This window comes from Clavelina lepadiformis, chromosome 3 (genome assembly GCF_947623445.1).
Source record: "Clavelina lepadiformis chromosome 3, kaClaLepa1.1, whole genome shotgun sequence".
NCBI lineage: Eukaryota > Metazoa > Chordata > Ascidiacea > Aplousobranchia > Clavelinidae > Clavelina > Clavelina lepadiformis.
In genome coordinates, this window is record NC_135242.1 from 23,748,310 (window position 1) to 23,762,817 (window position 14,508).

General features: G+C 37.5%; 1 protein-coding gene across 1 annotated transcript; it reads left to right on the forward strand.

Annotated features, from left to right (window-relative positions):
- Nucleotides 1-8,661: 8,661 nt before the first annotated feature.
- LOC143448632 (uncharacterized) lies at nucleotides 8,662-14,494 on the forward strand. Its single transcript, XM_076948446.1, has 12 exons — nucleotides 8,662-8,938; nucleotides 10,146-10,278; nucleotides 10,414-10,470; nucleotides 10,593-10,745; nucleotides 10,894-11,026; nucleotides 11,234-11,355; nucleotides 11,457-11,657; nucleotides 12,189-12,283; nucleotides 12,457-12,706; nucleotides 12,854-12,979; nucleotides 13,187-13,346; nucleotides 13,615-14,494. Exons 1-12 carry the CDS (start codon nucleotides 8,798-8,800, stop codon nucleotides 13,883-13,885), a joined length of 1,842 nt encoding a protein of 613 aa, XP_076804561.1. The 5' UTR covers nucleotides 8,662-8,797; the 3' UTR covers nucleotides 13,886-14,494.
- The last annotated feature ends 14 nt before the right edge of the window (nucleotides 14,495-14,508 follow it).

A 14,508-nucleotide genomic window follows, 5' to 3' on the forward strand; every position in this document is an offset into this window, starting at 1 on the left:
CAAAGAAGAGCCAGTAACTTGAAACACCCGCAGGATGCGCTTGTGCTTGACAAGCAGGCGAAACTTGTAAGCGGGCAAAAGTCAAATATTCCAGTAAACCGATTCTGTCAAGAATACGTCTTGGCAGAAATACAAATAAGTTTCGACATCGTCTTAATGGTCGATGAGAACACCAAACGTGGACATTGGCAAAAAGCAATCGTTGAGCTCTTTAATAAACCACTGTTACTCTTGCAAAAGTTAAATGCATTGTTTCCAGAACTGGCAGAGATAATTGAATCTTTCAAGATCAAAATATTGTAACGCCATTGTTTAGGCAGAAATCATTTGAACACCCCTGCACTGTACCATCTATGAAAGTGAGATATGATTGTCCGATAGTGAGCTTTCACTCAACGGTATGGTCGGCGTCACAGAGATCACCGAAAAAATTCAACAAAATAAAAAAAATTTTGTCTTGTACATTCTGATTGACAACCAATACTTAACTAATTCGTTCCTTAGTGAATAGCCCACAGGAATAGCAATACACAAACCTACACCTCTTTCAGACGGTGTGGTGGGGAAGGTGTTCGTTCTGAGATTGATTGCTGTAGCTAAACAATTTTTTACAAAAAATCAGCCAATATTCCAAAACATCATAAAAACGTCCACAAGAAAACTGCTTTCACGAAAGAAAACATGTCTCAGCATCATCAAAACTACCAAAAAGTATCCTGGACATGGAGATAATCACAACAAATGAGCTTGAGGAAGAACAATTCTTTAAGAATTACCCACAGTACAACTTGAGCACTGCTTGTTTTAACTTTGCTGAGGTGATGAACCAACACATTGATCAGTGGATTTGGAATCCGTATAAGATTCAGTGATTTGTGAAAGAAATAAATGATCAAACATCACATCTTTTACCTGTCCAGTTATTGTCCTTGGGTTTGTGACGTAAGGGTTTTCTAATGACTTGGGATATGAAGAGACAAACATTGCACACCATGACGTGCCGCTGCACTGCCAGGTTATTAATTACATAACGGTTCTTCTTTGCAGGACAAGGCAAAGCATGCTCTAAAAATGGAGGATAAAAAATGCTGACTAAGGACCTGCAGCGGGTCGAGATCGATGTGGACAACGACTCGCTAAGTTTTTTTGAAGCAAACAGTGGTAAGTGACGCGCATGAAACTCGACAAGAACCGTAGCGGTGAAATCCCGAACGAAGTTTGCATTGGAGTGTCAAAGCAGACCTATTGCTGAACACAAAGCCTGCATATCAAAACACGGAATGATATAAATGCAATTTACCGCTGCTGAGGACCTGCTAGGCTGCCTACAAGGTACGGTTGTAAAATTTGTCTGTCGCAGAAAAGAGCAGCAACTTGGGACAACCGCAGGGTGCAACTCGTGTTTTCTTGATTAGCAATGAAAACTACATGTAAGCGGGCAATGGCCAAATACTTATGAACCACTTCCGTCAAGAAATTGTGAACAAGTTGAAGTTTCACAACGTGTTCAAAAAACGATCTTGGTGGTGGCATGTGTATCTTTTTCAGGCGTTTTCCAGCACATTGTACATAACGATACTGCCCAGCTTCTGTTGGACGAGCAATTTCTCAAGTTCAACTTTCTAGGTAGAGACTGGGAAGAAATGAAAGACGAAGTAGATCTAGTGATTCCGGTGAAAGCACTGAGGATGGAGAAAAATCGTTAAGGCTCCTTCGAGGCAGATTAATTAATGGCTTAATTTTTCCAAGTTTCTCGGAAAAGATGCTCCAGGGCGATCAAACATCGAGGATGAAAAAGAATCGCTAAGGCCCCGTCTAAGGAGATTGATGACGCTTTTGACCCAGAAAATTATGACTTAGTTTGGCAGTTGAAGATAACAAGACCATAAACCTTCCTGACAACTTTATTACGTGGAACACAGCAACACCCGTAGCTGCTGAACGCCAACTGCGAACTGACGTGATAAATGAGCAACCAAGTTCCGTATGGTGTTAAAGATTCTGCTAGCAATGCCCAGACAGCTGTGGGTGCATGGCACTTTCATAACGCCTGATGTGATCGACGTCATCGTTACGTTCACCAACAAAACAATGTGATGATACACAATGTGCAAGGGTACAATTGTACCCATACCGCCTGTTAAGGGTGTAAAAACAACTCGACCCTAAATCTCGGTAACGTGCAAAGATTTTTTGCCGACATTTAGTCTGCATAATCTAACACAGAAATGTAGAGATGTCAGGAAGTTTCAGGTCTCTCGGGTTTCTAGAAAAAAGACTGTCGTATTTTAAAATTGGAATGGGTACAATTGTACCCATGCAGCCGGACGAAGGTTAAGAATACATTTGTAATAATGAATCGAAATCCATACAGAAATGGCTTCCGACCTTATGAGATGGTTTGTTTAGCAGCTTGATCACTGAACTGTAAATGGAGTTCCACTTTTACCAGAACGAATGAAAACATTTCTTGTTAGATTCGTTTTCTTTTTGTAAGATGCAACTCTTAGCACCGCAGCATCTTCCCACATAGAAATTGTATGTATTAAGCCAAATAAGCCAGTAAAATATGGAATGAGACATTGACGCAACGGAGGCGAAACTGCTCGGCGCAACTGACGCTATGCTAGGCTGCCTACAAGGTACTGCTCTGTTTCGGCAAAGAAGAGCCAGTTACTTGAAACACCCGCAGGATACGCTTGTGCTTGACGAGCAGGCGAAACTTGTAAGCGGGCAAAAGTCAAATATTCCAGTAAACCGATTCTGTCAAGAATACAAGTTTGAAAGTGTTAACGCTACACTGTCAAAGACTTGCCAAAAGGTCGACATTGTCTTAATGGTCGATGAGAACACCAAACGTGGACATTGGCTCGTTGAGCTCTTAAGTAAACCACTGTTACTCTTGCAAAAGTTAAATGCATTGTTTCCAGAACTGGCAGAGATAATTGAATCTTTCAAGATCAAAATATTGCAACGCCATTGTTTAGGCAGAAATCATTTGAACACCCCTGCACTGTACCATCTATGAAAGTGAGCTATGATTGTCCGATAGTGAGCTTTACATGTAAGCGGGCAATGGCCAAATACTTATGAACCACTTCCGTCAAGAAATTGTGAACAAGTTGAAGTTTCACAACGTGTTAAAAAAAATGATCTTGGTGGTGGCCATTAAATCATCATATGTCTATCTTTTTCAAGTGTTTTCCAGGACATTGTTCATAAGGATACTACTGCGCAGCTGGACGAGCAATTTCTCAAGTTCAACTTTCTAGGTAGAGACTGGGAACATATGAAAGACGAAGTAGATCTAGTGATTCCGGTGAAAGCACTCTGAGGATGGAGAAAAATCGTTAAGGCTCCTTCGAGGCAGATAAATTAATGGCTTAATTTTTCCAAGTTTCTCGGAAAAGATGCTCCAGGTCGATGAAACATCGAGGATGAAAAAGAATCGCTAAGGCCCCGTCTAAGGAGATTGATGACGCTTTTGACCCAGAAATGGCAGTTGAAGATAATAAGACCATAAACCTTCCTGACAACTTTATTACGTGGAACACAGCAACACCCGTAGCTGCTGAACGCCAACTCCGAACTGTCGTGATAAATGAGCAACCAAGTTCCGTATGGTGTTAAAGATTCTGCTAGCAATGCCCAGACAGCTGTGGGTGCATGGCACTTTAATAACGCCTGATGTGATCGACGTCATCGTTACGTTCACCAACAAAACAAATCGAAATGTAAACCTAAGGTCAGAGATTCTTCGCTTTTGAGCTACAAAAATTGTGAGTTGAGACGAAATCCTGGCGTTGATTGGTCTCATACACACGAGAGGTATTTCGAATTTTGGTCACACGCATAATTTTGAATTATTTCATGAAACCATGGGCCATGCTGTTTTTGGTTGCTGTAGGCCTATGTCTAAAAATCGCTTGAACTTTTTGCTATCGTGTACTTCGTTTTCGACAAGTGACAAATCTACCAAGCATTTTGCTTGGGATAACGATGGCTTTGCCGATTGAGTTTTAATGTTAATTGTGCGAAGCAATTAATTCCAGACGATTGACGAAACGTTGTATCCCACAAGATTACGTTCTGTTTTTGAACAATTAAACCGAAACAAGCCAGCAAAATATGGAATTTTATTCAAGTCTTTAATGCATGCAGATATCCATACACTGTTGTTTCCATTCCATACGCAGGAATGCCGGGTAAAGAGCCAAATGAACATTACTATGACAGTGTTCAAAGGACCAAGAGGTCACACCAAACGACTTTAATTCTTTTGTGACACTTGTCAGAGGAAACCTGGACTTCATCCGGGATGTTTCAAAAAAATATCACACCCTGGTGAACTGTAAAGACTGACTTCAGCCTGGGCGTATGAAACTTTTGCTTGTGTACAAATACAAACTGCATTTGTGTTTGAATATACATCAGAAGTGCTTGAAAGTTGTGATACCTTTTGTCTAGAAAACCCATGATGCAAATAATTATGGAAAAGTAGCCGTTATAAACATGCTAAAAAATAAATAAAATTGGACCTGTGATGACTGAAACGGTAAAAAAAAGTGGACCGCAAACAGAGTTAAAAAGTAAATGTCGTTATCAATAACAGTCGTTCAAAACTTCGTTACCAACACAAAATCCGGAAACGTTCAACACCCTCACGAGCAAACACAAGCATCGGGGACAAACAATTTCCAATGGCATTGATCTTTTCGAAAATGAACGTTGACCTGAACCAGTTCAACCACGAAATTAGACATGGCCATGAAAGTTCTCATTCACTTGAACGACCAGATAACAACAAACCAGGCCATTTTCCGGTTGAACCGCCTGTACAAAAATTTGCGTACCGTACATCACAGCATATTCTTCGTAGTTTCTTCTAGAATTCCTCTAAGCCTACATATTCGCAGACTGTACAGACGTTCAAACCCCAATAATTCTGCAAACCATTGTTCAAGAAACAAACACGTACAACCGTACGCTATGGCGACTTGTAACGAATGACTTCATGGCGAGTGACTTCGAGGGCGACTGGGCGAGGCAACGAGGTTTTGTATGGTCCAATCAGAACACCAGCGTTTCTCTGTTTATCATGCGTTACATGCGTGGCCCACGCGTGATAAATCACGCGTGAAGGCGTGTTGGACAAAGAAAACGTTTGTCTGGGGCAAATGCCAGTCTAACAAAAATTAGCGTTTCTCTGTTTAACTAATACAGTAAAATTCGCCTATAGTGACACCTGAAGGGACCGCGGAAAAAGTGTCACTATAAGCGAAGTGTCACTACAGTATAGACGAAGTCAAGGTAAAATGGCCGCAGATGACTACGGTAGAACTCGCATATAACGGACCAGTCGGGACCAGCGAAATTCGTCCGTTATATACGATATCGGTTATATACGAGGTATATTACATTGTTTTCCTCAAAGGGACTGTGGAATTAGTCCGTTGTATACGGTTATCCGTTATATACGTGTCCATCATATGCAAGTTCTACTGTACATAGCGATTGTTGAATCAGCTACTTCAGTATGGTACAATACAAAACTATACAATAGGCTACTGTCAGAATATACTGTGTAGTGTACAAACCCAAACCAGTAAACAATCAAAACAAGCCATTTATTACAATCAACACATCAAATAAAGTTACCTTTTAAAAAAATACGAAATTGTTGTTTGCTTAGATTTTGATAGACATTTCTCATTTTATTACATCACAATTATGAAGCCTGCTCATAAACCTTTTCTATCATCTTGCTTGCGCATGGATGAAGTATATATTATTGCATCACAAACTAACGAGTGTCCTTATACGGAATTTTTTGAGCCCAAGGGACAGAAATGTGGTGTCACTGTAAGCAAAGTGTTCTTATACACGAAGTCACTATAAGCGAAGTCATTTCTATGCAAAACATATGGTTTGCAAACGGAACTTTGCAACAGGTGTCACTATAGGCGAAGTGTCACTATAGCCAAAGTCACTATATGCGAATTCTACTGTAGCAGATTTGCACTATTGCATAGGCTGCCATTGGTAATGTGTCTTGTTACACTTTCAATTTGAATGATGCGGGACTATACATACGTTCACAAACTATCATTGTTCTCTTTTACTGACCTACTGACAATACCTAAAAAAGCATTAATAAAGCATCAATTTTACCTGCACAAAGCAAGTCAAGTGAACAAGTGTTGCCTTGACCAATCGCCTTATTTAATGAAAACTTAACATGTAGGCCTAATGTGACTTACTGATTATAATGCTAGGAGTCTCCTTAGCATGGGGATTAGGTAAGCTTCCGCGAATTATCAAACAAAGAACTACAGGGTGAATGATTCGCAGCGAACAGTGATTTTCACTACGACGTCTAATACTGCCATGAGAAGCATAATGAAATTTCTGCTTCGCCAAGTAGTTACAATAAGGTGGCTGTTTTAACACATTAATGATGTACACTACGATAATTAATTACTATTCACCTGATGAGCTTAATTTTGCTTTTTTGCTTGGTAAGCAGAAACGCTGCTCTTTTGTTCATTGTGGGGTGACTGAAGAATTTTAAAAGATTGCAGGAATGGAGTTGAATGAACCTTAGTATTACCACCAGTTCTTACGCTATCAAGATCTTGCTGCCAATAAACTAAAGCGTCCGCATATTGATGCAGAAATGCATGTCGAAAAATATGGCACAAGTCTGTATATATGGACGTGTTAATTTTTGATAAATTGTTGTTATGGCGTTTAGTTAATGTGTGTTAGAGGTTTTTGAATGCTTTTTTGAAAAATGGAAGGATAGTGAATTTGCCTGAAATACCGCATTAATTTCTTTTATCCTATATCACAAACACTCAACTAGGTGACCGGGTTCGTTTACTAGTGAATACAGTTTGCATTGCTTAACATAGCCCAACAGCTCAATCTGGTAGACCATTAAATTTAAAACAAGCAACTTTCAAAAACAAAGCTTTAAAATAAATCACCGACAATGTTAGAGAACATGACCTCTATAAACTATATCTTACAACAAAGTAGTTGTCTCCTTGTTTGTGTTAAATTTTGGAACTATTTGGGTTTGGCGGACATGCTAACCTACGATCAATTACATTATTGCTATCTTGCATGTTTTTTAAGCCTTTGGGTTTTGAGTATGTGTTTTATTGTGCTATAACTACAACGGGTAGCACCGTAATTTTAGCTCCTCCTCATGGAGGCATAGTTACTGGCGAAAAATAAATAACATAACACAATGCAGTTATGATATGGCATTCTGGGTAAAACAACCAAAGTTGCTAGACTTTAGACTAGCCTAGATTTATTAAATAATAAATAACAGTAACCACTTCAATTTGTAGGAATCTACAATGTACCTTTACCGTGGTGCCTCACGTTGGTAGGCTACAAAAATCCCCGAATGTAAACCACCTATTTTATCTTTTTAAAACTGGGGTTTAGGAACAGAGTTCCACGAATCTCTTGAGGAGCCGACCTACAATTTCAAAAATTTATTCGCCTATGCAAAGCTTTGCAAGTTTCATGTCAGCTTGAAAGCGGTGCGCTTGGCTTTGAATAATGTGGTCCCAGTTCGACATCCAAGTGGTGCTAACGTTGTAGTGCCTTTGGTAAAAGGATTACAAACGCTCGCACCTGTATGTATTTTTCTTAGTGAATAGTTCCGATTCGGGGTATGGAGCAAAAAAATCATATGCTAGTTTAAGTAAAACTGTGTGTGCTATCGGAACTTGTACATAGACGAGGCTATAGCTCAATTATCGGGGCTCTAGCAGTGAAAAATCAACAACGAAGTACCACAGCCATCGGGTAATACCGCTATTCAACAACCCAGTATGCTTTCTGTGTTGTATTCTTAGAGATATAGGCCTAACACTTCAAACAAGGATTCTTAGTTGGTTCATACAATTCGGAATCCGAAAGTATTAGCAACAGTAAGGTTGCAAGGGCCTCTGACTATCCCAAATTTCAAAGCTATTTTTCACAGTTTCTTGTTAACCTGGCTTAAATTTTGTAACTTGAACCTAACCTAAATCTACTTTGTAAAACCAAATTTTTTCAAACCTAGGCTATTCTCCTAACCGTCTATCTTTAACCACAGGCTCTGTGACGTATAGGCCTACATACTGTGAAATAATCACTTTTTCACTTTGTTGTATTAATTAAGCTAAAAAGTGGACAACTAATAAGTCCACCTTGGTTGCCAGATTTTGATTTTAATAGACTACAGTTTTATTAAGGGATGCAACTAGATCAGAGTCTGCAAAACAACTCCTGACCAACATGGTAAAATGCCTCCAGGCTGCCAGTTGTTTATTTAACGAAGAAACATTGTTTGAAAATGTTTTTCTCTTTTGACAGCATCAATCATAGCCCACAATTCTTTATCGTATAATGCTTGTGGTAATAAGTTCGATTTAATATACAGCCAGTAATCACCTGGTACAATAAAGTAATCTAACTTGTAACTTTAACATACGCACATAATAATTGAAAGTGGGTTGATAATGTGGATTTTCGATCTATTAACGGGAGATGGGACAAGGTATTTTGAATAGCAACATTTCATTTCTGCTCTCAGGCAAAGTGGAATTCATAAAAGATTCTACCTATTTAACCTAATTATTGATTAAGCCTATTAATAAAAGACAATTTTCAGAACCAACCGTTTTTCCACTAGGCGTCAGAATTTCGTGTAATGGCGTAACACAACTGCTTGAGCTCGTGGGAAAAATTGTTTTAATTATATATTAAATGTTGGACAAAATTAACATATAACATGGATGGTAAAGATCGAAGTTACCCAGTCGTAGACATGGATGCTTCTTTAAAAGCGATCCGGAAGTACAGAAAGAAGTTACGACAGATCGAACGATTGGAGGCTGGCGGAAAAGAGTTAACGGATGAAGAAAAAATCAAGGTTAATTTAAACTAACTTAAGCTTGGTCATGTGTAAAAGATGGACTTGTAGTGATACTTTTTTTTTCAATGTACGCTTACAATTATTATATGACTAATTAGTATTATCACCAAGTAGGATAGGCGATTTCTGAAGCCAAGATTTCTTAGCTAAAGGTCTCTGCTACTATAAGTAGTCGTTAAGACTAATTATTATTACATGCAAAATTATTTCTTATTGCTAAGAATCTTGGTGAATTATTTATTTTAAATTTGTTTTAAGTAGCAGATGAATTTTCATGTGCCACTCCTGTTATCATTTTGGTAATGAAACAATCAAGTATTAAAATGACAATCAGAACAGCACACTTTTGAGTAATGATTTCGATTGTCTAAATTTCCTAAAATAGCTTGCAATCCAATTTTTTTGTGCAGTCTCAACTCTCATCTGATAGTCCTAATTTATAATGTATATCTATTATATAAATAATGACTTCGAAATGTAATTTTTGTGTGCGACTGTTTATAAGATTAGAATGAGTGATAACCAGCCAGACAACCCAACACGGCAGTCTTTCTAATGGCATCGGGCTATCCTCTTCTATTATCACTAAATAACTTCAATGATAACTGTTTTTTATTTGATGTACAGTGAGACCTCGTTAATCCAAACAACCAGAATCCCTGTTATCCGACACAAAACTGCCGGGAACAGATTTCTTCCTTTGCTTTTTACCCCTTTAATCTGAAAACCCCACTGTCCGACTCCAATGCAAAAGTTTTGTAACAAATGTGCTAAATAAATAGCAATAAAATCCGATAAACCGCATTATTAAGAGTCAGGGGAAAAGGATTCATTATTGTCCTAGATACATTAGTTTGTTGCCGAACGCAATAGCCGATTAGCTACGTATAATAATATTGCTATTTCACTCTTTAAACTCCTACGCATACTTTGAATTGGAGTAAGGTGCGTACTGCTTTTTGAACACAGTGCTACATTTGCAAAATTGATTGATTTGTCGCTTTCCAATAATCCCGATATCCCGTTAAATCGACATTTTATGACGAAATCAAGTGGTCTGGATTAATAAGGTCTGACTGTATTTGCTAAGATTCAGAAGATTATAAACCATGATTCAAACGATGGGCTTACTGAGTATGCTTTGTCTAAAAAATAATGTAAATTGTAAATAGAAATGTTGTTGAAGTTCTTTGCATTTATACAGTTGTCCTCAAAAGTAGATCTAAGAGCAAGATTGCAAGGAATCTTGTCAAGCATAAATCGCAAAGAAGAATCTTTCAACTCCACGTTAGAAGTTGAAGAGGAATCCGCGAGTGATGAGGAGATTATGCCACCAAGTGAGTGCTATGTAAAAGTTTTAGTTATTTAGTTTTTTCATTATAGTAATTTATTTGGTCATATGACATAATACTTGCTACTTAATATGTGTGCCTTTATCTTTTCTTTGAAATTTTTTCTCGAAAACATGGCAGGTGGTGATATGGCACTTGGAGATGAAGCTAAGGCACCAACACTTGTTACCAGTGAATGTAAGTTTTTTTCAAGTCACTTTTCTTAGAAAAATGAATTTGTGCCTTTTTGTTTTCTATTGCTTGTGACTGTTGTAAGTGTTGTTGTATTTAAATGGTGAACATATTTTATCTTGCTGCAGTAAAAGATGGTGATGAAAAGTCAAGTAAAGAATTGGATGATGAAATTTCTGGTGAATCCCCTGTAAAAGAACCTCCTTTAAAGAAGCAAATTTTATCAACTCGGATCGATGAAAAAAAAACTATGAAAATTTATGGCAAAGAAGCGGTAAAAGGTTTGCCAGGAAGTTATGTTATGTTTGAGTTTTGTTCATTTCTCTTAACTTCAACGTAAAACACATTAGTACTATGTTTTATACACCTTAACAGTGATTGGGTTTCAATTACTTGGTTAAATTAAACTACTTTTATTTAATTTGCCAGAAAGGAAAGACAAGCCAAGATCAAAACTTCGAAAGCTTTGGAGAAACAAAATCTATGAAGTAACTACGCTTGACGGCCATAACGACGCGATATGTTGTGTTGATGCACAGAATGACTGGATTGTTAGTGGAAGGTATAATTTTTATATATAAACTATGATATTCACATTTAAAGGTTAATCATGATAAATGAAGAAAGGACCAATATATGTAAATTACATGAAATTTGAGATAAAATTTTTTTTAAATAATTATATATTCTATGAATATTGGAGGACAGGTTATAGCTTATACTGTGCTTGCACACAAAGTAATTTTAATGATACCGGTTTTGTAAACAGCCGTGACACTTCAGTAAAGTTGTGGAAACGATCGACTCGAAGTGAAGTAAGAAACTTGTCTAGTCATAGTGGAGTCGTAACTTCCATCTCAATCATAGACACCTTAGAAAGCAATCGACTAAGTTAGTCTTGAAATAATCCATTTCTCTTCTTAGTGTTTTGGACAAAAATTGAATGCTCGTTTTTTTTCAAATACCAAAACTTTCACTTTTCTGTTTCGAAGGAACTCTTGTGACATCAGAAGCAAATGAGCTTGTTTATGACATCAGTGTCAAAGTGTCTGAGGAGGAGCATTTGTTGATCACGGCATCGACGGATTGTTCAATAAAGCTCTGGCTGATCCCTCAAGGATATCTCATTAAATCGATATACAACTATTCCCCTGTCACGGCAATATTACGATGTTTCAACACTGTGTTTGCAGGTATAATGCTTATCATGCTTTGTAACTCTTGACATGGCAATGTGCCTGGCCATGTTGTTGGTTGAATCAGGTGTGTTATGTTTCTGAATTTGCCAGAGTGGGTTATTTGTGCATGCTGCCAACGCAGAGTATTTAAGTGTAAGTTGATAGCAATAAGTACTCTGTAGCAATCTGCAGACCTCATTGGACGTGCACTGTTAGTTTCCAGTTGCAACCTTGGTAAATAAATTGTGATATATGATGCACTAAATACTAAATTACTTCTTAACGTGACAATATTTTTTGCAAAGCTAGAACAACCTATGCATCACATGCGGTCATCATTTTACAGACGCCAGTTCACATTTACATATTAAAGCTACAAATAAGTGGAGGCCAGATGTGCTTCCAGTGCCTAGTGTGGTACTTTGAAACAAACAGCCCAGTACCAGAAAGCTGTTAATGTCAGCTGCGAAATTAATTGTTTGCATTCTGCTTCAATGTATAATTAATAAGTTTTGTGTGTTTTAACCTTTGTTTTGTTTTTCACAGGATCAGACTCAGGTAAGTTGACCGCATATGACATTATCTCCGGTCAGCAGATCTGTGATGTCATTATACACAATGACACTGTAACCAGCATAAAGGTATTAAGTGTTGCTGCATTTGGTACATTATGATAATTACAGTATCATTATAATGGAACTGATTATCATTGCGAGGTGATCAACTAATTACAAAACTAATTTGAATAATAAAACCATTTTTATTAACGTAAGTGCCAATATGGCGTTAAGCAGCAATCTTTTTTGTATTTTAGCAAAATGGAGACCAGCTTGTTACAACTTCAATAGACGGAGAGTTAAAGTTATGGGATGTCTATGACGCATCTTCAAAAAAAATCTCACTGGAAAAAGTTTCTGGTGAGATTGAAATAAAGATGATGTCGTCGTTGGAGAATTATTCCCATTACATCGAAGGCCGACAGATTCTGTCTTGTTGCTGTAATGATGAATTTGTCTTGTATGGTGATGATGGGGTTAATATTAAAGTTATAAACTTAACCACAGGTACCTAATCAAGATAATTTTTGTTTGCAGCTTCACAGATATGATAGTTTTAGGATATTCATTCATAAACACCATATGTAGTATTTTCTCTTTTTTAACGAGAGATGAATTACACGCTTGTGTAGTAATAAGGCTTTGTATGTGTAGGTGCCATTTCAAAATATTCCAACCACAAACCGTCAGCTCCAGGCTTCACAGATTGTTTGTTCATTTCCAACAACCTTCTCTTTTCTACTTCCTACGATCTTGACTCCGGACAGGGAAGCTTGAATAGTACGACTCATTTTTATAAATAAAACAGAGAATAGATAGCACTAAATAATATCAGAGTCTTTAACTTTAAAAAATACATCATATTTTTTTGAATTTAGCTAATAAAGTTGTTTTGTCTGATCTAAATATAAGGTACGTTCCGCAAATGGCGTTACTGATATTAATGGAATAAGAGATCACACATTTTTATATTCAATTATTTTTTAGTACGTTCAGTGAAAGATGAAAATGCCTTCACATACGTTGCCACTTTCACCCACTCGGATTTAACCAGACTGACTTGTACGATGATGATTGAGCGTTCTATTATTACGGGAGGGTCCCAACTTCTTTTATGGGAGGAATATGTTGGTGGGAAGATGGACTTGTAAGTGAAATGGGATTCTTGTGAAAATCGTTTGTGATAAAACATTAGCGATCATCGTAGAGGTTTATATGGTGTGTGGTATGTCAAATGAACGAACCAAAATGGTAAGAAAACTTATCAGATTACAGATTTTTATTGAAACAGCAGAAATTGCTGTGACTTCATTTTCAATTGAAACATGTCTGCTTCCACACACCCTGACTTTTTTGGTTTTCAACTAAAAGTAACTTTGAAAGCAACTTGGTAAAGTGGCTTGTTTTTTTGACAGCAACAGCTCATTAGAAGATGGAAGGATTTTCATCAAAGGAAGAAACGTGTCTGAAATCAACAAAATTTCGATGCCATCGGACGTAGAGTCGGATTATACAGAAGATGAAACAAATGAAACCGGATCTTGGTGGTGGTCTAAACCAGCTGAAACCAGTTTAAAGCAGTCACAGCTGGTTGATAATAATGATTCGGATAGCGATATCAGTCAGCAATCTATTGAGGAGCTGCCTCAAGAGAATGGATGGAAAACTTGGTGCTCTTTGGTATAATTTCCACTTGCACATTGCTGCAAATACTAAGCCGCAATTGTTCACTGCATGTTGCGATTGCTTTTGTAGCGTTTGAATTGTGAGGAGCGAGTGCAGGATGATATGATTTCAAAAAGTAAAAACGTTGCTGTGCCGATTTCCTTTTCAAGCAATCGTTGTATTTATGTTGTCGACAGTTACACCGTGACCTTCTTTAAAGCCTATGCAGACTGCTTCCAACAACTTTCATGTCAGATCTTATATTTATTCGTCGTAAATCTTTGTCAGTATGAAAATGTGCCAGAAAAATTGCTGCTTACCATGCAGTTCGACTGTATACAGATTTTTGAACTTTTTTTTCGCCTAAGATTTTATGAAAATATATCGTACTGCTTGTCGCAAAATTAGGCCCATGACTGTGACAATGCCGGCTTTAGCTTGTTCATTGCAATATACATATATGCACTTTTCCATCAACTCACTCATGTTTGTGTTATGTTTATTGATCTTTTGGCTCAACTGTCACTAATGTGTATTGCGTTTGAACTGTAGAAAACCAAAGGACATACTGCATGGTTGTTCAGAGTCATGTTGATTTGAGAATGATTGCATTGTAATTGTTTGAACGTCCTGCTCGTTTTTTA